Source organism: Crinia signifera, chromosome 1 (genome assembly GCF_055691185.1).
Source record: "Crinia signifera chromosome 1, ASM5569118v1, whole genome shotgun sequence".
Taxonomy (NCBI): domain Eukaryota; kingdom Metazoa; phylum Chordata; class Amphibia; order Anura; family Myobatrachidae; genus Crinia; species Crinia signifera.
In genome coordinates this window covers 268,437,893-268,463,831 of record NC_139217.1, presented here as the reverse complement: position 1 = coordinate 268,463,831, position 25,939 = coordinate 268,437,893, and the positions used below count along the sequence as shown (strand labels likewise).

Below are 25,939 nucleotides of genomic sequence, written 5' to 3'. Positions count from 1 at the left end.
GATCACAAGCGCTGGCTAGAGCGTCGCCCGATGCCTCTTGCTCTTTTGTCGTTACCGGAAGTGATTGCGACGGCACCTCAGACCCGTGCGCGTTCCTCTCGTTGGTTCCGGCTGAGTAAGTTCCAGAAGCCAGTGCGGGCTGTTCGCGGAAAGAACGATCCGCAGAGGCCACTAAAGCCGGGTTTCCCCGCCATCCGCTCCAGTCTCTCCGAAAAACAACACCCCACCCTGCAGCCGCCATGTCCCGGAGAAGGCACAGCTACAAGAGTGACGGTAAGAGACGGCCCCAGTAACCGAGCCGCGCATAGGCGCACACGTGTGGAACTAGAAGTCACTGGATGCTCTGTCAGCCGTAGGGGAGCTACGTTATCGCTACAGCACCATTTGGAATTGCCTGAGCCTCGCTGCCATCACCATCCTCTCCCATTCAGGGCTAGATGTACCCAAAAGGCAGCAGATAGTTCATATTAAACCATGTGCAGTGTATACTACCGCTCAAACGGGGGACTAAGTAAAAACCGGACCCGGATAAGACACCGGAACGCCGGACCAGACATCAAACTCTGCATTCCGGAGCTTATAGTGTCTGGTCCGAGGGGTGTCCCATGCGGGGGGTGTCTTGTCCGGGGGGATGCCTGTGATTGCTCACACCAGGGACATGGGGAAGGGGAGATTACAGCCTCCCCGTGTGGTCTGGACCGTTCCAGTTTTTATTACACCCCCGGACCATGCGGTGAGGCTGTATTCTCCCCCCTCTCCTCTCCCAGGTGACAGGTGCGAGAGCAGCCTCATCAGATGGAGCACCCCCGGACAGGACACCCCCGGACCGGATACTACAAGCTCCGGAAAGCAGAGTTTGATGTCCAGTCCGGCATTCCGGTGTCTTATCCGATTCCGGATTTTACCCATACCCCTCAAACGGGTAAACCGAGCGGTTTTCAGCTGGAAGTCGCTCAGGGGGACTAAGTAAAAACCGGACCCGGATAAGACACCGAAACGCCGGACCAGACATCAAACTCTGCATTCCGGAGCTTATAGTGTCTGGTCCGAGGGGTGTCCCATCCGGGGGGTGTCTTGTCCGGGGGGGTGCCTGTGATTGCTCACACCAGGGACATGGGGAAGGGGAGATTACAGCCTCCCCGTGTGGTCTGGAACGTTCCAGTTTTTATTACACCCCCGGACCATGCGGTGAGGCTGTATTCTCCCCCCTCTCCTCACCCAGGTGACAGGTGCGAGAGCAGCCCCATCAGATGGAGCACCCCCGGACAGGACACCCCCGGACCGGATACTACAAGCTCCGGAATGCAGAGTTTGATGTCCAGTCCGGCATTCCGGTGTCTTATCCGATTCCGGATTTTACCCATACCCGTCGCTCAGTGTTTATGGGCCTTTAATCCTTTTTTTTTTGAGGGGGGGGGGGGGGGGGTTGTGTAGTATCAGTCAGCTCCTAACTGTCATGACATACTCTAAGAGAAAATGGCAGGAGTTGTCTGGTACTCGATCTTTCTAAATTTTATTGTTTTCCGAGGCTTAGTACATCTGGCCCTCCGGCAGATTTATTAAGCTCGGTGAAGTGATAATGTGGCTGATTCTTTATCACCGACCAATTGGCTCCTATCTGTCAGTTTTCAAACCAAGTCTGTAACTTCACAGTTAGGAGCCGATTGCAGGGTTGCTTACCTTAAGCAGCCCATACACGCTGCTATGTGGGCTGTGCGTTCTGTGCTTTGACGTGCGCGCTCCCGCGGCACCTTATCGCACAGTACAAAAAGTATGTGCTTGCACATACTTTTTGTACTTGGTTCTCATCACATTGCATCGCATTGCATGCACATGCAATGTGATGTGTGCTATTTAAGCCCACAACGCACGCATTGGGGCGTGTATGGGCAGCTTTACCCTCTCATTTAGGGAGAAAATGCTCTGTTCCTGGACTTTCCTGTTAATGCGTGATTGCTATCACCTGTGGTGAAACGCCTTTCTTATCAATGAACTAGCTCCCCACAGGTGATGGCAATCATATATTACCGTGGAAGTCCAGGAACAGCATTGTCTCCCTAAAAGAGGTTCAGGCAGGCAACCCTGCAATCAGCTCCTAGCTGTGAAGTTACAAATGACAGGTAGGAGCTTATTGGTCTGTGATAAAGACCAGACACTTCATCACTTCACTGAGCTTAATAAATCTACCCCTCAGTCACTTGCTGGTTATCTGTTACTACTTGTAATCCCCAAATGTACGTGCCAGTAATACCTGTTATGATGAGGTATAACAATTTTCTTTATGCTGTCATAGTGTTAGTGGTTTCACCATCCTTCTATATTGAGTGCCACCGTTATACAGTGCTGGGAAGTGTCTCCTATACCAACTCTATCTGGCACATGCTAGTGCTATTTGGGTCATTGCTAACAATTGTATTATACTAATGCCAACAACATGCTGTTTGCTTACTGTAAATTGGTTTGTAGATATTTTCCTTTGGGTATTTATTTTTTAAGAAAACTGGTTTGGCTGTGTAAATGATGTGTTTTATGACCCCTTAGTTTTCTTTGTCTTCCAGACATGTCCTATGGCGACCCCTGGCCATGATGGGCAGTGTTTACATGTATTGGGACAGATGTGTTAAGCTTGGTGAAGAGATAAAGTGGAAGGATAATGCACCAGCTAATCAATTCCTAACTGTCATTTTTCAAACAGCTTATTGGCTGCTGGATTATCTCCTTCTACTTTATCTCCAATTTATCGCTTCACCAATCTTAATACATCTGCCCCACAATTCTCTTAATTTATTGCATAGGCTATCACACAGGACAGCTGTGACTTATGCTTCTCAGATGGTATGTGATGCAGATGTACTAAGATGACACCACGGGGGCAGATGTATTAAGCGTGGGAAAGTGATAACTAATCAGTTGGGTTAAAAAAAAGAAAAAATACAGTTACTGTAGGAGTTGAATTGCTGCTACTTGATCACCTTCCACTCTATCACCTTATTAGGTTTAATACATCTGCCCCATAGTGTCTTTATGTTCTTGTCATAATAACCTGTTTAATGTGAATGACTCGGGACAGGGATCGGGATCCTGGGTTTGCGATGTGAAATGGGTATTAGAGACCTTCATCCTGTGTGAAGGGTTTAAATGTATGAGTTAATCATTTATTTTTGTTTTTCTTATGTTCAGGAGGACAGCCTCACAAAAGGCAAAAGACTTCAGAATCCGTTGTTATAGAGAACCGGTTAGAGTCACTCATATGTCTGGTTGGACAGAAGGTGATATTTTGTGATTTGTGTATGATATTTTTATGTAAAATACATGAAAACATGAAATCCATGTACATATATCTCAATTACCAGCTGATATTTGTATAAAGACAAATTCTGGTTTATATTGCTTATTTAAGCCAACCTGTTTTTATCAGAATACTTTTTCGGTGGAGAGCAACTTAGAAGGGTTGGCCGGTGTTTTGGAAGCTGACTTGCCAAACTACCAAAGCAAGATCTTGAAAATTTTCTGTGCAGTGTAAGTATGTGCATATACCTTAGTTTGTCTGACAGTTTACCTTGCCAATCAATGCTCTCCCAAGGAAAATGTATTTTTGTTTTGAGGGGGGGGGGGGGGGGGTTAGTGCTTGGACAAATGTAAATACTTTTTTTTTTTTTACCGTTTTTTATAAGTATATATACAAATGAGCTTGTACAGTGAATATTTTATTCACACTAGTCTCATGCCCCAGTAAAGCTTATAGTCTGTGGGAGGATGTAATTATTTATAGGCGCATGATATTTAAAGGTTTTGCCAATGGTGATTAGTGGCGGGGTGGGGGTCTCTGAATACATAACTCTGAAATACACAAGGTTTAGACCGGTAAAGTGGCTAGACCGGAACAAACCACTGTATTTGCCAAGTTTGGGCAACCAAAAAACATTTTGGGCTAACTTCAGGCAAAAATAGTGGGTTCCCAGGGAGGGGAGGGGGTTAAAGTTCTAAAATGTAATTTCTTTGGTGCAGTGGACTTCAGTTAATTAGAATGTAGCCTATATTTTCCATTTTATCCTTGGATTAAGTGTCTTTCATAAAATGCAGTGCTCGGTGTTTGCCAGAGAAAATGACTGTCTACACTACATTGGTGGGATTACTGAATGCCAGGAACTACAATTTTGGAGGAGAATTTGTAGAAGCTATGATTCGTCAACTCAAAGAAGCAATAAAATCCAATTCCTACACAGAGGCTACATACATTGTAAGTTATTACTTATTTCTTAAATGTTGGACATTTGGAAGGGTGATTGCTTGACTTAAGCTGGGTACACATATGTACAATTTCATTTTGCTTGCGACCGTTCGATCGACCGAATACACGTTTGGCCGTCCAAAACATACGACCGTTCTGCGCGTACACATATGTACAATTTTACTTGCGACGTCCGATGTACTCCCGTCCAAACAATCGCAAGAAGAAGTATATGAGAGACCCTGTAACCCTTTGCCTGCTGTTTTAACTAATGTGTGTTTAATGCCTCACTGCCCAACACTTTAGAGGCATCACTTTAAGACATTAATCAATGTTGAAGTTTTAATAGTGTGTTATGGTGCCCTGCAAAGCGCTTCCAGCACACTCTATTAAAACTTCAACATTGATTAATGTCTTAAAGTGATGCCTCTAAAGTGTTGGGCAGTGAGGCATTAAACACACATTAGTTAAAACAGCAGGCAAAGGGTTACAGGGTCTCTCATAATGCAGCATACCACCGTGCTTTGTCAACTGTCAAGCATATCGATCGAACGTGCGTACACACTTCACTTTTGTTCCGATATGGAGCCGTCCTGTCGGATGAAATATTAAGCAGCAAAGAACCTTCGACCGACCGTGGACGGCCAAGAGCGTTTTTGGCCGTTTATCGATCGCACAGCAGCAATTGAGACAGCGTACACACCTATACAATCGAACGGCCGTTTGCCCCCAGATTGGAAGAACGGCCCGACGATTGTATATATGTGTACCTAGCTAAGATAATAGATATGGGGGTGGGGCGTAGCTGTAGCATATGTAGACTTTGGTAAGGCATTTGACACTGTTCTACTTTGGAGACTGCCAAAATAAACTCAGAAGTTTGGGATTGCATTGTAAAACCATTACATTTATAAGAAACTGATTACTGCATGATAATCAGACCTGGGTAGAGTACCGTATCCAATTCTGCAGGCAATATCTCCAAAAGGATATAGATTAATTGTAGAGAGCATTAAGAAGACAAACTAAAATGGTACATGACCTACATCACAAAACTTACCTGGAAAGATAAAAGATCTTAATGTATAGTTTGTATCAGACAAGGGAAGGGGGGAAATATAGAATCTTTCAGATATTCCAATGGTTTTAACAAAGTAAAGGAGGGAAACATTTTTTTAAAGGAAGAGCAGTATTCCAACTTGAGGACAAGCACTGACACTAGGAAGGTAGGTACATGGGAAAGTCCATGAAAAATGACTTCACAGAAAGGGTAGTGGATAAGTGGAATAGCCTCCCATCAGAGGTGGTAGAGGGTAAGATAGAGCAATTTAAACTTGCTTGAGATAGGCATATGAATATCCCTACATAACTATGGAACAAAAGGGGTTGAGATTATACCTAAAGGGGGGCATTTGAGGATTGATTTATTTAAGCATAATTCTTTGTCCATAGGGGGGGATAGGGACACTGGGTATATCCTGGAGAGGTCGGAGTTTGGGCACCAAGTAAAAAAAAATTCCTAGCAGGCCTCAGACTCCATCTCTGCTAGTGTTTTATATTTAATTCTGTACGTTGATTGGTGCAATGTTATTTTATAGGTCCATACACACTGGGCAATTATTCCCAGTGTATATGGACAGCGATGATCGTTGTCATTGATGGGGGGGGAGCTGCTTGGGGCATACACACTGAACGGCTTTCCCCCTGCCCGATGCCGTCAGTGGGGGGCGGATGGATTTGCGGCACAGTGCTATGCAAAGCCTTCCTCAAAGCCGCTCCTCTGCTGGTAATACCAGCAGAGGAGCGGCTTTCCCGGGGATGATGTGGGAGCGCGCAGCACCGCTCATTGCCGGACCATACACACCGGGCGACTTTGAGCTAAAAGCCGCTTAAAGCTGGTGATTTGAGTGGCTTTCAGCTCAGTCACCCAGTGTGTATGGGCCTTATGTCTTAAATTTACAAAGTGGTAACTGCAATCTCCAAACATTTAATTCTGTCAATTATATGGGCTGATAACGGCAAATTCTGTAATTTGAAATTAGCACTTCTCATATTCATTATAAACTTGCTGGTGTGTACGCTTTTGTTTCAAAAACTTGGGCTTCAATAACATGCAGCAATATTCTGAACAAAATCTAAAACTTTTTTCTGTTTACATTTTGAAAGGTCCGCTTTCTATCAGATATTGTGAATTGCCACGTTATTGCAGCCCCTTCCTTGGTAGCCATGTTTGAAAGTTTTGTTGCCGTCACTCAAGAAGAAAATGTTCCTCAGGTAAGAGATTTTAGTTAAAGCAATCATTTTCAAGGCAGGCTCTAAACCGCTTTAACAAAATGTGGTACTCCTTGTTTGCACTTGCTTCTGTAATACTGTTTTTAATTCCTATTCCTGAAATGCAGCTGATTTTTAAATGCATAAATAAAAGCTACATAAGTGTGTTTTTGAGCAATGATCCCTTTATTATGAATCCATGTTCTTTACAGGGACCAGGAATGCAAGAAGCTCTCACAACCTTAGCTGATCCTTTAAGTGTTACTTTTCAGCACCCAATCATAGCTCTCTGCAGTAGCAGATCAGCCTGTTTTTGCAACAGGGGATGATGATCTGAACTCCATAAGCACACACCAGACTGGAGCTTTTCAAAGGGTTGGGGTTCAATTCTTTTTCTGCCCCAGCTGCCTTTTTAGATGGCATCTGACAGTTCATTCTAAGAACAACATTCAATGCTCCCGATTCACCGTTTATTTTTTGTTTTTTCGGGGAATCGGGCTGTTTTCACTCCTTCCAGTGAATCTTTTTCACTAAATACAAGAGTGTATTCAGCGTCTGTTGCCTGTGTCACCGAGAGCCATCATTCTCCCCCGCAGTGTACGGCGCAGGCAGAGGGAGGCTTCCATCAACCGGCCTTGCACCACCCCACCTGGCTTGGGGGGGTAATTATCGCCACCAGGGGCAGCGAGCCCCTGCGGCGGTTAATATGGTGCTCCGGAACCCAGCGACTGTGCAACGAATCCGGCACAGGGAGAAAAATGTAATTGAATACCTGCCTAATTGTTTCTCAGTTGGTCTTGCGTGCAGCGTGGGGACACAATTCATCAGCATCATAAAATATTTGTATCCCTATATATGATAAAATATCTAACTTGTTTTCCATTTTTAGGTTCGGGCTGATTGGTATGTGTTTGCTGTTCTTTCTTCCCTGCCATGGGTTGGAAAAGAACTATATGAGAAAAAGGATGTTGAAATGGACCGTATTTTTTCACAAATAGAAAGTTACCTCAAGTGAGTTAATTTTTTTTTTTTAAAGGATAATTCTACCTAACTTCCTCCTTCTTCCCTGACCTCTGTCCAGCTAACAAAAAGGTGGGAGATCAGTCACCTCCTAGGAATAGTCTTCAGCCACCTAACTCACCTTGCTGTCAGGAACGGTTTGTGCTCATTTTATCTTCCCATTCTCCTGGATGTCAACAAAGTAAAAAATAGCTTTGCTGGGATTCGCTATCTGTTTACTTGGGTTCTATCAATCTTGTGTATAGCGTGGTTTCACAAAATGTTGTGCTTTGAAAAACACAAAGGAATATAAAGGATTCAGAGATTTAGTAAAAAGGATTTCGTAAAAGAAGGACAAATTGGTACTTGTTTCCTAGCACGGCGCCCAAGATTTCCATCTTATGGCAACTTATGCCATTGCATGCATCGCATGCCATATAGCTGCATGCGATGCGATACGATTTTTAATTGTATAAGCACCCTAATGGGTGCTTACAATGTTAAATGCACCTCACACCACCCCCACTATCAACGCGAACCCGAAGCATGGAGAGTGCAGCGAGCCTGCGTGGGGAGGCGGTACTCGTCCTCCGACCTTTTCATACCCCCACTATCCACGTCGGATACTCGTATTACTTTACATGTATTCCGCGTCCCCTCGCGGGGCTCGCTGCACTCGCCACACTATCTAAAATCCACTCCATGCCAGCGTGGATAGTGGGGGTATGAAAAGGTCGGAGGACACATACCGCCGCCCCTCGCGGGCTCGCTGCGCTTGCCACGCTTTGGGTTGGTGTTGATAGTGGGGGGGGGGGGGGCATTTAACATTGTAAGGACCCATCAGCGTGGTTGTACAATAACAAATTGTATACCATCGCATTGTATGGCTTACGATGCCATACAATTTTTTATTGTACAACATCGCATACCATATTTAGTCTTATGGTATACCATGCGATGGGCGCCGTGTTAGGGAACAAGTACCGACAAATCTATTGTATGAATTTTTATTTAGTATTTAGGACGCAAATGATACGGGGCCACTGTTAAAGGGACAGTTAACTCTTGCTGTAATAGAAAAAGTTTAAAAGGTTTGTTTTTCATGTGTTATGTTATACTATTTTAGGGTAGTGGGCTAAGCTGCCTCTTCCATGACCACTTCTTGGTTTTGTAGAATAAAGACTATTTGCAAAAGCCAAACAAATTAACTAGTTTAAAATCTTATGTTCTTAGAAAACTAGTTCACCAGTAAGCTCAAGCTCATGTTTGTTTTTTGTTTTTTTCCTTACAACAACTTTTAATTTCCCACAGTCATGTGACCCTCCCTTCTTTCCCCCCTTATGTAACGTGATTAAACTGTTCCACCGAACCCTTTTCATTCTTTTTACATGGAAGGCACATTTCACCTTGGCCCTTCTTTCTCACCTATTTAGGAAACGTCAAAAAATCCATTTGTCTATGTTGCAAATATGGTCAGCAGATAAGCCTCACCCACAAGAAGAGGTAAGTGGGTTTTTAATCTAAGCTATAGGTTATAGAGGACCTGACCTGCATGTTATCTATAATGTGGGTTCCCCTGTTCCAGTACCTTGATTGCCTGTGGGCACAGATTCAAAAGATGAAGAAGGATCGTTGGCAGGAGAGGCATATACTGCGTCCATATCTTGCCTTTGATAGCATATTGTGCGAAGCCCTGCAACACAATCTACCACCCTTCACTCCACCACCTCACACAGATGAGTCAATCTACCCAATGCCAAGAGTTATTTTCAGGATGTTTGACTACACAGATGCACCAGAGGTAAATGACAATTCATGCTACGTGTCCAGATCAATACAGTAGTACACATTCCAATCTTCTGTTTTGCTAATTTTGAAGTGTTTTATCAAGGCATTTAATTGGAAGCAAGGTGTTCCATGCCATGGAGTGTTGGAGACTTACTGTTCTTTGCATTGTCATTTTAGGGTCCAGTAATGCCTGGAACACATTCCGCAGAACGTTTTGTCATAGAAGAAAATCTCCATTGCATTATTAAGTCACATTGGCGTGAGCGAAAAACATGGTAAAGTAAACTTACTTGAATTATTTTGTATTGAAAGTGAAAAAAAAATATTATTTTCTGCATTCATACTGCAAGTACATTATTTTGTTTCGGATAGATGTTACTTTATGCAAAATAAAGTAACTTTAGTGTTCTTCCCAGCATAATCTACTTGAGTCAGGCTGTGCTGACTTTTCAGACAATTGTGTTGAGCTGACTTTACACTGATTGACACAGAACCTTCAGTGCAGTGTGGATTATTGGCATATTGCATCACAGTATGGGCGATGCTTCAATAGACATGTCTCCTATTTAAAGAACTCTACCCATGTATAATGACCATGTAGGAGTTGGACGGTGAAACAGTAGTCCTAGATGGCAGTGTCTCAGTCACGTTTATAACTAGTTGCCAATTACTTTCTACAAAGGCTATTACAAATGGTTTGTCCAGCCTCCAAGTAGGTAGTAATTGAGGTATAAAATGTCCAGCCAGCAAGTTTATCTGAGGTATAAAAAATTTAGCCAGCCAGTAAATGTCCATTTTCCAGCATGATAGAGTATAATTTTTGTCCAGCCAGCTACGGTACTGTGCAGTTAAATGACAAAGCAAGTCTTACATTTCTTTAGCCACTTAACTGGCTAATATTTTCTAAAATGTCCTCTAAGAAGTTGTTGTTGTGCTAAATAATTGTGTAAGATGAATTTGATAAGTTTTAATTTTTACATAATGTGATATTAAAAAAAACTATTTAATACATTAAAAAAAATAGTTTAAACCAGTGGTAGCCAAACAGTCCTCGAGAGCTACTGTACCTACAGTTCTTGTTTTCTAGATCACCAAGCTGAGGCACAGGTGCACTCATTACTTACTGACACATTATAAATGATCCACAGGTAGAGCTAATTACTTCACTTATGATTCTGTGAGGAGACCTAGAAAACGTTAACTGTTTTTGCTCTTGAGGACTGGAGTTGGCGATCCCTGGTTCACTAATCGTTTTATACACTATATATAGTGTGGTGGTGCATAATGAATCGGATGGAGAGTTGCAATTGCCAGTGCAGGACAGAGTAGCAGGGCATGGTGTACATATGTAGGGGGCACTGTGTAGGATGACCGTACTACACTGGCTAGCACAATGGGGTGGCTACTGTGTACTGGGCTGCCTGATTATTGCATTTCACGGCAATTGGGCAAACAGAGCTAGATGGAAAGGTAGAGCTGAGGTTGCTTACATGTTACTGATGTCGGCAGAAGTGGGAGGAAGGGTTTAGAAATGGCAGCGTTACAGCTGCCGGCTAGAGGGGTGCTATAGGGCTTCCTTTATCACTGCGGTCAGCAGTGATGTGAATATACTAAGAGCAGAGCTGCAGGTCAGGATGGATGGCAGGTCCCTCTGAGACTGGCTGCTGAAAGATGATCAGTAGGTTTTTGACTGGTTGCATCAGATGCGATCATGTCAGAAAAAGCCCAGTCTGGCTTGTTCACATCTGATGTGTCCATGCCAATCTGTTCCTTCATTCCTAACTTTTCAGTACAGAAAGCCTTGATAACCCGTCTGACGCGATTTTCTGGGGAAAACACTGGATTTAAGGGAATATTCCAGTGCTATATAAATAACATGAAATAAATAATTTTTGATTTTTCTTTTGTAGTGCGGCACAGCTACTAAGCTACGCTGGAAAAAATAAGATTCCATTAAACTATCATATTGTTGAGGTATGTATATCCCTGCAAACTCAAGGTGTGTTTAGTAATCTGAATCCTTTATTTAAAGAAACCGATAAAAAGTGGTGTTTTACTTTTAGTGGTTTTTACTTTGAGGTTTTTTAGTGGTTCATGCAATCTTGAAAAAGTGTAACACAAGGCTTCATAACATCGTTCATTAAGAAAGTCCAATGAAAGAACTGGGCCTTATGGGTCTCATTCATCATACTTGTGCTTTCCATAAAGGAATGTAGGAAAAATGATGCTGATAAGGGGACAAGGGAAGAGGTGTAGGAAAGATTCCAGGGGATCTAAAGTATAAAAGAGATTAGCTCTAAGTACATTTTGTGTGTAAAACAAATTGTGGGAGTGTTCACCTTTTACCATTTTTGTTTGTTATGACTTTCCCTCTTTACTGCCTGGCAAATTGAATGACCTACTGTATCTTGGGGGTATATTACGAAGCTTTTAAAAATGGAAAGAGGTGATGTTGCCCATAAGTACTCTATTGCAGTCTAGAAAATGATACAGAATCTGGTGGCTATGGGCAACATCACCTCTTCATTTCTAGAAGTCTAGGTTTCAGCCTGATCTATTTTATTTAAAAGGAAATTAACTTGCTTTCCTGGGGTTCTGTCTTGGGGTGCTCTGATTCTGATCCAAAAGTCCTATGTCACCAGGTGTCCTGTGATTTTATCTTGGTTCTTTAATCCAGTGACTTGGAGTAAATGACAGACCTGAAATATTTATGTATTTTTTTCTCATTAGTATAGCTAATTGCTGCCGCTGCAAGGAGAGTATCTGAATTTGGTAAATGTGCATATTTGGACATCCCCAAGATTAGCGTTCTCCCTTTTTTGTAATTTGTTCAAAAACCATCCCTTAAGCGTCCATTTGGGTCATTGTGTATGTTGTGATGTAGAATATTGCATTTGTAGGCGCTTATTTATCAGCCAATCTCCTATACAGCACACTTCAACCAATAGAAATTGGGGGGAACTGAACTCTTCAGGTGCTACTCCGATCCCCACTGCCGTAACACGTTCCAGAATGGGTTAGTGTACCGCCTGGCATTGCACCACAGCACACGGCCGCAGCTTGCTGCACCACCCTAACATGTCTGAAAACATCTGAGTGGTGAGCAGAAGCCATGGACCCCGCTAGGGGGTACCCCGATTTTAATCTGTGCAGCACACACATTCTTAGTAGCTCCGTTACTGGGGATGGAGCTACCTCAGAGAGGGGCCAGCAGTGACTCGGCACCATTTCCTGCAAGTAACAACATGCAGCTTGTTCTGGCTCCTCCAAGGCACTCCAGTCTACAGATTCACTGGTACAGGGGTGTTAAACTGAGAGTTGCTGAAAATAGCTTTTAAGGGCTTGTTTCACTGGTATATCATTGTAAATTCCACTGATATTGCCATTACACACTGGGTCTTTTTGGCAATTGAGCTGGGTCCCTTACACAGCTGGGGCAGACTTGCTTTTATCCCCCTTGTGTTTTCACTGTGTGTATTTGTGTACAAGTGTGACTGTTTCTTTCATCCTGGGGAGAGTGCACTGTATGCAACACCAGGTTTCCCCTTCCCCACCGCTGACACTCTCACTATGCAGCCAGCTATCTCTGCATAGTGAGGCCTCTGTGGGGGTGGGGGACCTCCCGAACCACAGTGGCGGAGTTCAATGAAGGCTATGTTGAGTGGCGGAGTTCAATGAAGTTGTCTCCAGCAAATAGCAGCCACACAGCACCAGACTCAACAGTTACAGGTGTTTTTTGTGCATCTAAAGGCATTGAATGTGAATTTGGTTGCTCCTATATTATTTAGGCATACTGACATGCTTTCCAAACCACATTGGCAGGGGAATCCATATTACTGGCCTCTGTGCCTGGATTTTCACAGCTACCTGGAGTGAGGTTCCTTGAGGCATTAATTTTCTCCCTCTCCTTTTGCTCGCTCCTGCTATGGGCATACTAACTGAACTTGCTCAATGCTGTCTGTTTATACTGATGCGGGAGTCTGGCTCTGCTTGTGGAAAAAACTATAAGGTTTGGGGCCCACACTCTCTCCACTCCAGGCTATACCCAGTGTTCCTTGTGCCCCCTATGATCTGGAAGAAAAGGATTTAAGAATTTAGAAACCTAAATCCACTTATTCCTAAAATTGCTACAGAGAAAAGGATCGAACAGTAAATTAAAAAAATCCTTGTTTTCTCCAAATATGATTATATCTATATGAATGCTATAAGGCTGTAGACTTGATCATGGTACCACCTACCCATATACCAGGAGTTTTGCAGCTGGTGGAATGGTCAGGTGTGTTGTACATATACTTTTATAAGTAGAGTTGGTGACTACACCTAAAATGTTGTACTGTCAAATTACATTTAAAAGCATTCACACTCCTTAGATTTCACATTTTTTATTTTCTCCCCTCTATTTGTATAGATCATCTTTGGCGAGTTGTTTCAGCTTCCTGTACCACCGCATCCAGAGGTCATGTACACGTCACTTTTAATTGAACTTTGCAAGCTGCAGCCAGGATCTTTACCACAAGTTGTATCCTTTTTTTTTCCTTATAACTGTAGATGTTGGTTTCTAAACTAAAGGGTGTGCTGATTTTTATTTATTTTATTTGTCTTTTTCTGGATATCCTGGGTCCATGTTGCAAGTATTCTTTAAATGCATGTTTGTGCCATGGAGTAATTTTTAAAAGGGTCCTGGAAAGTTTGAGAAAACAATAATTTTAAGTCTTTTCTACCGGGTTAATATTGCTGTGCTCTTTCCTATATTGCCATTCACTTGCGAAGGGAAGGAGTGTGTTTTTGTTTTTTCTGTAATACCTCGATAAAAGCTTCAACAGCCCTGGTGTGTGTGTGGGTGGGGGGGGGGTTGGCTGGGGAAGTCACCTTTATTTACTAAACAACCCCCCCCCCCCCCCACCACCACCACCATATGTATTTTATTTTAAAGAGCCAAATCTGAAAGATCAGTTCTCCTTAATCTCATTACCGATCTTTATTTAGCTCCTAGTGAATTACTAATTTAAGACCCATTGAACGCAGTCCTTTTCCTCCTTCTCTAAACTATCCAGTTCTCTGCCTTTTCAGAATCTGGGAATTTTTTTTCAATATTCAGATTTCAATTGTGTACAATGTGCTGTGCCCCTCCATCACTGATTCCAATAGTAGGATAATCTAGCTTGCTGCCTTGTCGCCAAAAATAAGATGGTGCGATTAACCCTTGTAGCATTCAGTTATGAGGTCCTATGGGAAGCGAAAAGCTGAACCTACTCACGGTTTGGTTTTGGTATTTTAAAGTATAATCAATCAGCCCTCTGTCAATTTGAAAGTCTGAAAAGTAATGTAGAAATTTCCGAAGACGTCTTGTTTTTGCTGGTTGTTTTCAGATGTGAATAATTTTGTTTACCTTAATTAAGTAAATAGCTTGCCCAAGCCACTGAAATGCTGTATACTCGCTTAGACACAATGAACACAACTTGCATTGACAGGTAATTGACTGGCAATATATTGTTATGTATAGTATTGGTGCATGATAAACAATGTATAGTGTGCATTTTTTTTTCTTTCTATATGTATGCATGTCCAGATTAATCACTTAACTGGTAAATATCTATTTTTTTCATGGTTGGTGGAAAACAAGGTTCTTTTTTTTTTTTATTTAATGAAGAAAAAATTGAATCAGGTTTTATATAATAGTGTGAAACATTGCTATGTATAAAGGTACACACTGGCCGATATCGTCTGTTTGATTGGTGCACCATCTTCCAGTGATTGGTGCACCATCTTCCAGTGTGAGCAATATATGTACGACCAGTGTCGTTCAGATATATCGCGTTGGCTGTGCACCACAGCCATAGCTGAACATTGTGCTGTGTGTATGGGCGATCCGCCGACCACCCGTACAGCCCTGCCCGGAGCCGCCGGTGATTGACAGCTCAGTGGGCACACGCATTTCCATTTGTGATGTCAATCCCAACTGATTGGGCTACGCGTATGGAGGACACGCTGCCCGATCAGTCTGTAGATAAATGTGCAGATCAATTTGATCTTCAAATATATCTATTAGTGTGTACCCTGCTTGATCAACCATGTTTTAATGCTTTCTAACATTAACAAACCAAAGTTATTACACTTTAATATGGTTGTTTAAAAAAAAAAATATATATATATTATTAAATCTTTCAATAAAACAAATTTTAAGACTAAAATATAATTAAAACATGCAAAACTACTTTTCCATGAAATGCTGAAACACAAAAACAAGGAGTTGAGCACTGGATATGTCGCAAGCTCCCTGTACCTGCAGAAACATACATTCACCTGAAAGGGTTGCATATTGCAATAATCCCTTCTATCTTTGGTGTGTGTGATTTACAGCATTGGGTCAGCTTACTTATTAACCGTTTCTTATATAGCGCATACATATTACGCAGCGCTTTACAGAGTATAGTTGAACATTAACATCAGTCCCTGCCCCAGTGGAGCTTACAATCTGTTCCCTACCACATATACACGCACACACAGACATTCTAGGGTTAATTTGTTAGGAGCCAATTAGCCTACCAGTATATTTTTGGATTGTGGGAGGAAACCGGAGTACCCGGAGGAAACCCACGCAAGTACAGGGAGAATATACAAACTCCGCACAGTTAGAGCCATGGTGGGAATCGAACCCATGACCTAATCGCTGTGAGGCAGTAATGCTAACCATGACACCATCTGTACTGCCTGTCATTACTTGGATGAAGACCATAAAGCTGTGTACACACGGGGGCGATAGGGGCTGAAATCGCTCTAAATATGGTCGGCGACCATATTGCCAGTGATAGGAGTGTGCCCCGGCGATAAATCGCCGGGTGCGCTCTCCCGTTTTCAGCCCCATTGTACCAGCTGATTTAAACCATTAAACAGTTTATGACCAAGGCGGTCATAAACCAGCCAACCCTCATTTTTATATATGTGGTTTTCTCTCAAATTGTTGTTTTTCATGTCATGTACTAGGTCAACAATACCTTTTTTTTTTTAAGCATGTACAATATTTTAAGAACTTTCTCATTATACCCCAATGCTTTAGCATTTTCATGGCATCTCCTATAACATTGCCCATTTTACCTGTAATGTTACCTTCCCATCACTCTGGTATATTTCTGCAGGTTTCACTATATGTGCGGCAGAACAAAGCGGAACAATCCCCTCCAAGCAGCACTCAAAATGGTTGATTATACATCAAGCATTCTGGGATGCTTGTGATGTTGGCTATCAGTTTGCTGATATCACAACCCAGCCCTTAAACAGAGGACAGAGTCCTGGCTCACAAAGCCCATAAATATGATTAGAGAGAAGCAAAGCCTACATACAGTTGCATGGTATGTGACCGTGGGCAGGGAAAGCTTATCTCTGTCTGGTTGCAACCCACCCAACTATGCCAGGCAAATGACTAAAGTCATAGCAAGTAATCTATCTAGTACAATTTAGGCATTGATAGAAAATGTGACTTCTATTTAAACGTATTTGTGTGGTACTGATTTGCAAATTTCTGCTTTAACACTGGCGTCTTTTTTTAAAATACACTGTTTTATATATTTTTTTAAACTTTCACCCTAGGTTCATAAACTGGTTTTCTCATCACTTGAGTAACTTCAGATTCCGATGGAATTGGGAAGATTGGTAAGTGGTTTGCCATTAATAAGTATTATTGCTTTTTATGCTATAACAAAAATTTCTTACCAATAAAAGAGGAAAAGAGTAGAGCTTTTTTTTTTGGCAAGTGCTAATAATGCAGTTAAATATATTTCCTAAGGTGTTAACAGAAAGCACTCACTCTATATTGGTTTTAGTTTCCTTAACATTTTCCAGTTTTGAAGTTAAAGCAGATCGTTAATGGTGATAAAGGGACGATTGCTGCACATTCATTTTAACAATTGAAGAGTTTTTTAAAAACATAGACATGACCTGTATATTGCTGTATTTTGCAGGGCAGATTGTCTTACACAAGAGATAGAACGACCCAAGCCCCAATTTGTTCGAGAAGTTTTAGAAAAGTGCATGAGGTATGTACACACTTTTCTGTTGCTTTTCATGTAGGTTTTACCAAGACGGAACATGGAACATCGTTTTTAAGTGAGAGCCTGTAAAGCCCCCCCCCCAACCCCCTCCTTGTACCCACTCTAATCCTACAACGCTATGCATGTGATTAGTACTTGGGGCCCCCTCAATTACCTATGCTGTGATACCACAAATTAAATTAACCAGGCTAGTAAATTGGTTTTAAATGAATCCATTTTCTTGTTTTAGACTTTCCTACCATCAACGGATATTGGATATTGTGCCTTCCTCATTTTCTGCATTGTACCCAGCGGATCCAAAATGCATTTACAAGTATGGGGATGAGAGCAGCAGTAAGTTTCCTTTTAAACTACTTCCCTAGCATGTTGTATGCTGCAAGTTCTGTATAGAACTTTAATTCTGACATTGTCGGAAATAAAACCGAAGTACAGCACTTCGGATGTAGTTTTGGTAGTCTACTTTTTGGGATGCTGGTGGTGGTTTTTCTGTTAACATTTGGGTTATAGGAAGCTAGAAAATTGCTTGGAGATATTAGCAAATGTGATTAGTGTTCAATCCAGCACCTTTGAAAACCTGTGCAGTTCCTCTTTCCTGCCTGGGATGTCGCTCTGTGCTGTTGCGTCTCTATCCCATTTTGGCCTGTATCTTATTACAGACCAGACTGTTCTAGAAGCACCAAAGCAGACCATGACACCCCAGGCTGCAAAGAGGAGCTACACACCGGTTTTAAAAGGTGCAGGGTGCTAGAATGAACACTAATGATAGCATACTGGTTTATTTTTGTATTGGATGTGAGGAGGACTCAGAACAGCTGAATGAAGTTTAATAAAGACTGAGCTTTCACATTTTACTTTTGCATTGGTACTCATAGGCTAGTGTACACATCAAACGATATGTTGTCTGATATCATCCAAACACGGATGGGTTTTATATATCTTGCACACTGGCATGTATTCAATGCCGCAGCGAGCGGCCGGCGAGGGGGTTAAACAGCGAGGATTGCTGAAAACCAGCGATACTCGTTGTTTAACCTCCGCGCCGGCCGCTCGCACTATTCAACGTTGTGGGGAAATTCCCCAAAACAGCGAGACCCGCGGCTGCTGCAGAAAACTCGCAGTTTTTAGCCGCGGGTCTCGCTGCTTCTGGAGCCGCATCCGCCAATTCCCCCTCGCTCAAAAAACGGAGCGAGGGGGAATTGGCAGATGCGGAGGCAGTGTTGAATGCTGTCAGGGTGAGTGGTGACAGCGAGCAGGAAGCCCTGCTCGCTGTCACCACTCGCAAACCGCATTGAATACATACCATTGTCTAATGTATTCCTTCAATTACGATAAATCTTCTGGTTGGCAGGAAACATTGTTTTTGTGTGTATCTGGCCTTACATAAGGAACCCCAATCATTCTTCTAAAATATTCCTGAACGGTCTAAAATAGAAACTTTACTCCAATAATTTATTCATTTATGCTTGCACTTTGTTTAGGTTCTCTGATTGGCTATGCCACTGCTACTACCTTGACTAATATCATAAAAAATAAGGCCATCAGTGAAGATATCTTCGGTGTTTTAAAAGACGTACCAAATCCTAATCAAGATGACGATGGTAAGTAGAATATACATTTTTGGTATGCCTCTTCATGATTTTTTTTTATTTTTTTTATGTGTCTTTGAAATTATTTGACTTAAGACCTTCTCCCATTACCAAACAGTACCCAACAGTTTTCTGTAGTGTAGCGTTTGAGTGTTTCCTTGTTCAAGCAAATGTACCCCCATCTTATATGTTGGGGTGGCTTAAAGTGCCTAGCACCACCACCTTCAAAAGATTTTTTTTTACATCATATACTGTCAATGCAAATGTGCTCACAGACTGCACTTCCTGAAGCTCCTGGCAGCTTCCAGAGTGTCCGCACAGGCAATCCAGACAGGCAGGGAATAGAAGTTTAATTAGCTTTTGTTTATTTCCTTCCAAATTGTATGCCGATCATACAAATGACAAGTCCTATTGGTCATACAGTTTTAATATAGATTTTGGTGATGAGTGAGACCATGGTGAATGGGTTGAGATAAGTAGGTAACGAAGAAAAAACTGAACTGAATTTAGGGTCCAAAGAGTGATTTTAGTCAATGTATTTTTTATTTTGTTTTCAGATGAAGGAATTGGCTTTAATCCACTGAAAATAGATGTATTTTTACAGTCCTTGTTAAATTTGGCTTCTAAATCATTTAGCCATTCATTTAGTGCACTTGCTAAGTAAGTATAATTTCTCGGGAATCTAAGTCGTCTTGCTGCATTTTATGTTTCTGTGCACAATCATTGTCCAACATTTTTATTTTGTTTGTTTTTTATAAAGGTTTCATGAAGTCTTGAGATCCCTGTCTGATAATGAAGAAGGAAAGCTGCATATTCTAAGAGTGGTTTACGATGTCTGGAAAAATCACCCCCAGGTTAAATATGTAGTATATATGAAGAATTGTCAGCAGATTATGTAGTGTTCTCAAGAAAATATTCATTTCCACTGCCTAACCTATGTTATGCAGAAATATAGTGAGCTCTCGCTCTGCGAATTTATTCACAATCTGAAGCCATGCTTCTTCATACTACCCCAGAGACCTCTAAATGGCAATGCAATTAAATAGAATATTTTTGCATATTTCTCACCCCTCGTTTTGATTTGTGCCAGGATAATTTCCTGCCCTCTTTGCCATACTGCAGTCTGATTTGTCCTCTTGTGTATGGGCAAACCATTTATAAAATGGTTCTTAAGTGGTTAAATGCTCTTGTTACTTAAATTGCACGACAAATTTCTGGGCTTTTTTATCTGGATTGATAGACCTCCATAAATTTCCTTCAACCTCCTTGAATCATAGTTCCTACCACAGAAGCATAAACCGCTCACCTCTACATTGCCTCCATCACTCCATTTTATTATAAAGCAATTGGACATGTACTCACGCAGTGATCGCAAATACATGATATAGCGTGTATTTTACCCTATATTGGGAACCTCGGACTCCTCTTTACAAACTGTGCCTGTTCCTGGGGATGCGTTTTGCTGCAGCCTGTCCTGTGAAGCTGTTGGGTGGCGGGTGCTGGTACCAGGAGATGAGCAGTGGCTTGCACCAGCCTATGAACAGAAGAGCAGTGGGAGGCTGCCTCACCCCCTGTCACCTCTGCCTTATAGCTGTGCGTGGCTTCCCGGGTCTCGACAGCGAGACTGGACACTGCGGCCGCAGGAGATAAGCCCCTTGCCGCTTCCTCCCTTCCTGCACCTGCAGGAGATTCCCTGCTCTACCCGCGGTGGGGTGGTAGATGTCCGGCTGTCTGTCATATAGAGCGGTGCTCCACTATTTCCTGCAGCTATGTGCGCTTCTTATGTGTAGGGATCTCCTGCACATCGCTGCTGGCTCCGGGTGTCTGCCTCGGTGAGGGGGAGACAGGTACGGTGCCACGTGTAATGCAATTGTTGGGCCCACTGCTGCTCGGGCATTTTTTTTTTTTTTTATTTAAATTAAAAAAAAAAAAAAAACATATTTTTTTTTCTTTCTACTAAAGCAAACTGCCTGGCACTATGTCTAAGTGGAGGGTAGATTCATGTATAATGCATTGGCTGCTGTGTATAGTATTGTGCATGGGAACATGCTGTTCGCAATGTCCTAATTCAGTTGATGACCAGGAATTATGTTACTAAAGCTCTGCAGCATGTCTGTGTTTGGTGGCCCGCCATTTTAAGTCCACCTCTGCTTGCAAAGCCGGCCCTAGGCATAGGCAATTGCTAGGGCATTTGCCATGCCTAGGGACTGTGTAATGTGACTATGGGTCACTATGAGCTGTGTAACGTGACGATTAGTGACTAAGTGGGGTGTAACATGACTATGGTTCTCTGCGTGCTATGTAACCGGACTATGGGGCACTGCATGCTGTGTAACCTGACTATGGGTCACTGCGTTCTGTGTAACGTGACTATGGGGCACTGCGTGCTGTGTAACAGTGCTTTGGAGCCTGATAAGATCTCCCTAGGGCCTATTCAGTGTTTTTTCAGCATATCACAAACTTTGAGGCCTGTTTTTCTGCTGTATCCTATATCTATCATTTGAAAAACTGAAGTGTTTTTTTTAATTTGATAAATATTTTCTAGTAGTTATACTTCCATATAGACTGTACTTTTGCTGCAGGGCCCTACTGTTTCATATTGCTTTAAGTTTAAAGTACACCTTGTGCAAGTTTTGATGTTTTTTTTGTTTTTGGGGTGTGATTTACTTTGTCTGGCTCCTAAACTTTAGTCCGGTCTCCTACATTTTAGAAAAATTTGTCAAGCCCTCCAGTAAGGGAGCCCTGCCTACTCAATAGGGTGCAGTGTCTCAAATAAAATGCAGTGCATGCTGTGTCCAGACAACAAGTGGCCAATATATTTTTAATTTCATATTGTTAAATCAGTAGAAGGAATGAATTACCTCCACCTAGCTGCTTCTTCATATTACCTTAGTGTAAGATTTTCTGGGAGAACACTGCTACTGATAAAATACAAAAAAAAAAAAAAAACATTTTACTAACGTCTTATGTTTTTATTTCTTTTGAGATCTACTTACAGAAACTGCACACTTCTGACCAGGATTACCCTAGTCCTAATACCTAGTAGAAAAACTTTCCTGCTATAGATACTTATGAATGTCTGTCTGCAGGGGACAAACTGGTTATTACAAGTCAATGTACTTTATTCATGTGCTTAAGTTGCATTCAGAAATGGTTTAATTATCCAACAAGTTTGTTTTATGTTTTTAATATCCCTGTTTGTTTTACAGATGATTGCAGTACTAGTGGATAAGCTGATACGAACACAAATTGTCGATTGTGCTGCCGTAGCAAACTGGATTTTCTCTCCTGCGTTATCACACGACTTCACTAGGTGACTTTATATTTAACTGTTTTAAAGAAATGTAACTACTTTTTGCTACGGATATCCACAAATGCTTTTTTGGCATCAGGTCAATGACTGGTATCTGTCAGTGCCTTGACACTCTTTTAATGCCCTGCCCAAATGACTAAAACAGTATACAAATGTTATACATAGTTCCCCTTTTCACAGCTATATTTCAGTACTGACCCGGGTAAAGTGAACATATTTTAAGCAGCGTCATAGTTGCTCAAACACCTTTCTTACCGCACGTTGGAGCGAAGTCATTCCTTTCACACTGCCTCCATGTCACTCCTTGAAGGCAGGCCCATGCACATACACACTGGGTTGGTCCTGGGAATAACCCTGGTCTCCCCAGGTTGACCTTTTCCCCAAGCCAGGACCTGGGTTACCCTGGCAATTTCCAGGGCCAGTGGTTATATGAAAGGGTAAATAACTTTTTATTGAAATAAAGTTCTTTTATAGTAAAACCTCCACTGTCAATTTTCCTACCAGTTTATTTCCTCCCCATCCATTGTAGGCAGTGCTAAATTATTCAATAATAAATGTGTATAGAAAGCATGTTTTTCTGTGAGGTACTTTCTCGGCAATCAATGATTAATATGCAGACACTACAATACTCATTCCAACAACATACCTGTAAAAATGTAGCCGGTGCAGCCGTTTAAAAAATGACCATGTTATTGCGCATCCTGTAATCTGAATGTAAATAATACTGTCTCATGAAAGTCTGGCTTTGACTTGACTATTATGCCTCCTATGAATCCACTTAGAAATCAATGGTCTAAAAACCTTTCCATTAACTTATGACTGGAGGCGAAGTTTAATTATAATTACAGTGCTAAGGGTAAGAATCATGTCTTTATTTGTCATGCCTGTCTTTTGTAGGCTATACATTTGGGAAATTTTGCATTCCACCATCAGAAAAATGAACAAACATGTGCAGAAAGTCCAGAAAGAATTAGAGGACAGTAAACAACGACTTGCCAGGCATAATAAACGTGTAAGTAAATATGTATTTTACTTGTAACCTCTGTTACCCACAAGCTGCAGGGTAGTCTCTGCACTGTTTTGTCAGTGCCTTTGACCTAATCTTCAGATGACACAAGTTGGTAATTAAAGGAATATATCCTACCAGCAGGTTGAATTAAGGAACGTCTCCTAAAGCTGTGTACACACGCGGGCAATATATTGCTCATTGTCTCCTTTACATCAGCGACCAGAGATGGTCACTGATGAAGGGGAACCTCTCCCGGGGAGTCGCAAAGGGAATTTGTTGGTCATAAGGGGGCTAAAAATGGGAGCGCGCATCCGGCGATTTATCGCCGGGTCACACTCCAATCGCTGGCAATATGGTCAATCAGCGACCATATTGCCAGCGATAAATGCCCGTACACACCTTAACTCTCCACAGCCAATTGCTCAGATGATTGGGTGGGAAGTGGAGGAGCCAGAAATATTATACAATAGATACCAGCCTGTCAAAATGACAGCATAACCTTAATGTCAGTGCTGGCCACTGTGCGCACCTGAACTGAGCCACACTTGAATTGCTTCTGGTGCCATCTAGAGGCTGCAGGTGCACATAATACTTGAATAATATGAGATTGTTGAACTTAATGGAATGACAGCTTGGTATTTAGCTTGAAATAGTTGCAACTGGTAAAACTTTCATAAGTTAAATATTGCATTGAAAAAATGATAAAAAAAAAGCAAGTAGACAGCTCCCATAAGTAAGGAAAGCCACCTAAATCTACAAATGACTGTCATTTGCAGACACTATTACATGACCACTTTGCCACCCTGTTAATCTATTCTAATTTATTCTGCTGTATACTAAATTCCCTGTTAATCTGGTGTTTATGCTTCAGAGAGATGAAGATGATGATGACGACAGTGGGAGGGAGGATGGGCCTCTGGAGGAACAAATTGAACGTTTACAAGAGAAAGTAGAGTCTGCACAAAGTGAACAAAAGAATCTCTTCCTTGTTATTTTCCAGGTAGTGTGAACCATTTAAATGTGCCCACTAGTTATTGCACACCCTGCCATACTCTGTAGTAAATGTCTACCCTTTCCTTGCAGCGTTTTATTATGATCCTCACCGAGCACCTGGTACGCTGTGAGACGGGAGGTATTGATGTGATTACTCCATGGTATAAAAACTGCATAGAGCGACTTCAGCAAATCTTTTTACAGGTCAGTCTTCAGAATGTGCTAGATAATTTACCCAATGGTTGGCCATTGTAGCTTCACAAACTAATCTTTTTTTTTTTTTTTTTTTTCTCGTGTCTTTTCTTTAGCATCATCAAATAATCCATCAGTACATGGTGACCTTGGAGAACCTCTTATTTACAGCAGAACTTGACCATCACATCCTGACTGTCTTTCAGCAGTTCTGTGCACTGCAGGCTTAATAACAGCACTGTAGGCTCTTCTCTGCACCATACTGCATTACATCGCTGGAGACTTGTCGGGGAAAGTCCATTTTTATATTAACAGTAACACATTTTAAATGTGATTAAAATAGGTTAAAAGCAGACTCTTACTATTTAAAATAGCTGGCTTCAGATTGGAAGTGAACTATGAACTGTAGTATAACAGAACCATTTTTGTTTTGTATTAGCCATGGTGCTTTAGCGTTGATATTCCCTTCCCCTCCCGATGCAACTTTTTATTTTTATTTTTTTTCCCCTTTTTTCCTTCATTAGTAATATTTCAATATGTTGCTTGGTTTCTTTGTGAAGTGAGGATTCAGTTATGTAAAGGGGCTATAACTGCCTGTGTTCTTATCTTCCGTTCCCCTCTCCCTCCAACCTGTTTCCCCTGGGAGAAAATACCTGACTTGACAAACAGTTGCTTGCAATTCTTTTTCAACCCTCCTATAAAGTCTCTTGTCTTGTTTCTGAATATGTCCTTAATTCGAATACAAAATATACTTTTCGGTCCTAAAATGTTTTGAATTTTATATTTATCTGACGTCTAATTTGCCAATTGTGCTTTTACTTAAAAACAACTGCACAAAACCTATTTGGAGGTTCCAGTTTTCTTTGTAAGGCAATCTCTTTAAAGCATTTGTTCCCAGTGGGGCATTTGCAGATCAAAATAAATTTATGGTCAGTGTGTTGGGCAAAATCAGTTCTAGCAGTTGCTAGTCATACTGTACATCATTTGGACAAACAGAAGCGTAACACTGTGCAACCACCACATAACTGATCATATAAGGGTGACAGGTGAGAACAATTTGCTTAATATAATTTTCTTTGGGTAGCTGAATAAGAAAATGTTGGGATGTGGTGAACAAATTGCTGATACTCTAGGGCGCTGTGAATTCAAGGACGTTTGGTAACTACTGCTCTACATCCTGGGGTCCATGCTTGTTTATTTGGCATCTTCTGAAATGAGATGGAGGATTTGTTTGAGAATTCATATGCTTAAAATATTATAATATCAACCTAATACTTCATATGCCATGGTGTTGTAAAATCTTGACTGACAGATGACTATCGTGTGCAAGTTGACACTATTTTTTGGAAACTAGTGACGCTATTTTAACATTTAATAACCAGAACATTATTCAGTGGAGAACACCAGTGAGTTCTCTGGGTGTGAATGATTAGGTCGACCACAGGAAGGTCCACACACTCAGAATGTTGGCATGGGGTTTTCAAATGTATGTATTTTTGACCCAAATGT

The 25,939-nt window shown here is 41.7% G+C and overlaps 1 protein-coding gene across 1 annotated transcript; it reads left to right on the top strand.

The window, feature by feature from the left end:
• Positions 1 to 21: 21 nt before the first annotated feature.
• On the top strand, positions 22 to 25,153 carry NCBP1 (nuclear cap binding protein subunit 1). Its single transcript, XM_083183594.1, has 23 exons — positions 22 to 273; positions 3,181 to 3,269; positions 3,419 to 3,519; positions 4,084 to 4,240; positions 6,398 to 6,505; positions 7,392 to 7,513; positions 8,935 to 9,004; positions 9,087 to 9,302; positions 9,467 to 9,564; positions 11,200 to 11,263; positions 13,698 to 13,808; positions 14,696 to 14,760; positions 16,877 to 16,939; positions 17,248 to 17,322; positions 17,567 to 17,670; positions 18,816 to 18,935; positions 19,481 to 19,583; positions 19,684 to 19,777; positions 22,133 to 22,236; positions 23,134 to 23,248; positions 24,117 to 24,245; positions 24,329 to 24,442; positions 24,547 to 25,153. Exons 1-23 carry the CDS (start codon positions 240 to 242, stop codon positions 24,658 to 24,660), a joined length of 2,370 nt encoding a protein of 789 aa, XP_083039720.1. The 5' UTR covers positions 22 to 239; the 3' UTR covers positions 24,661 to 25,153.
• Positions 25,154 to 25,939: the final 786 nt, after the last annotated feature.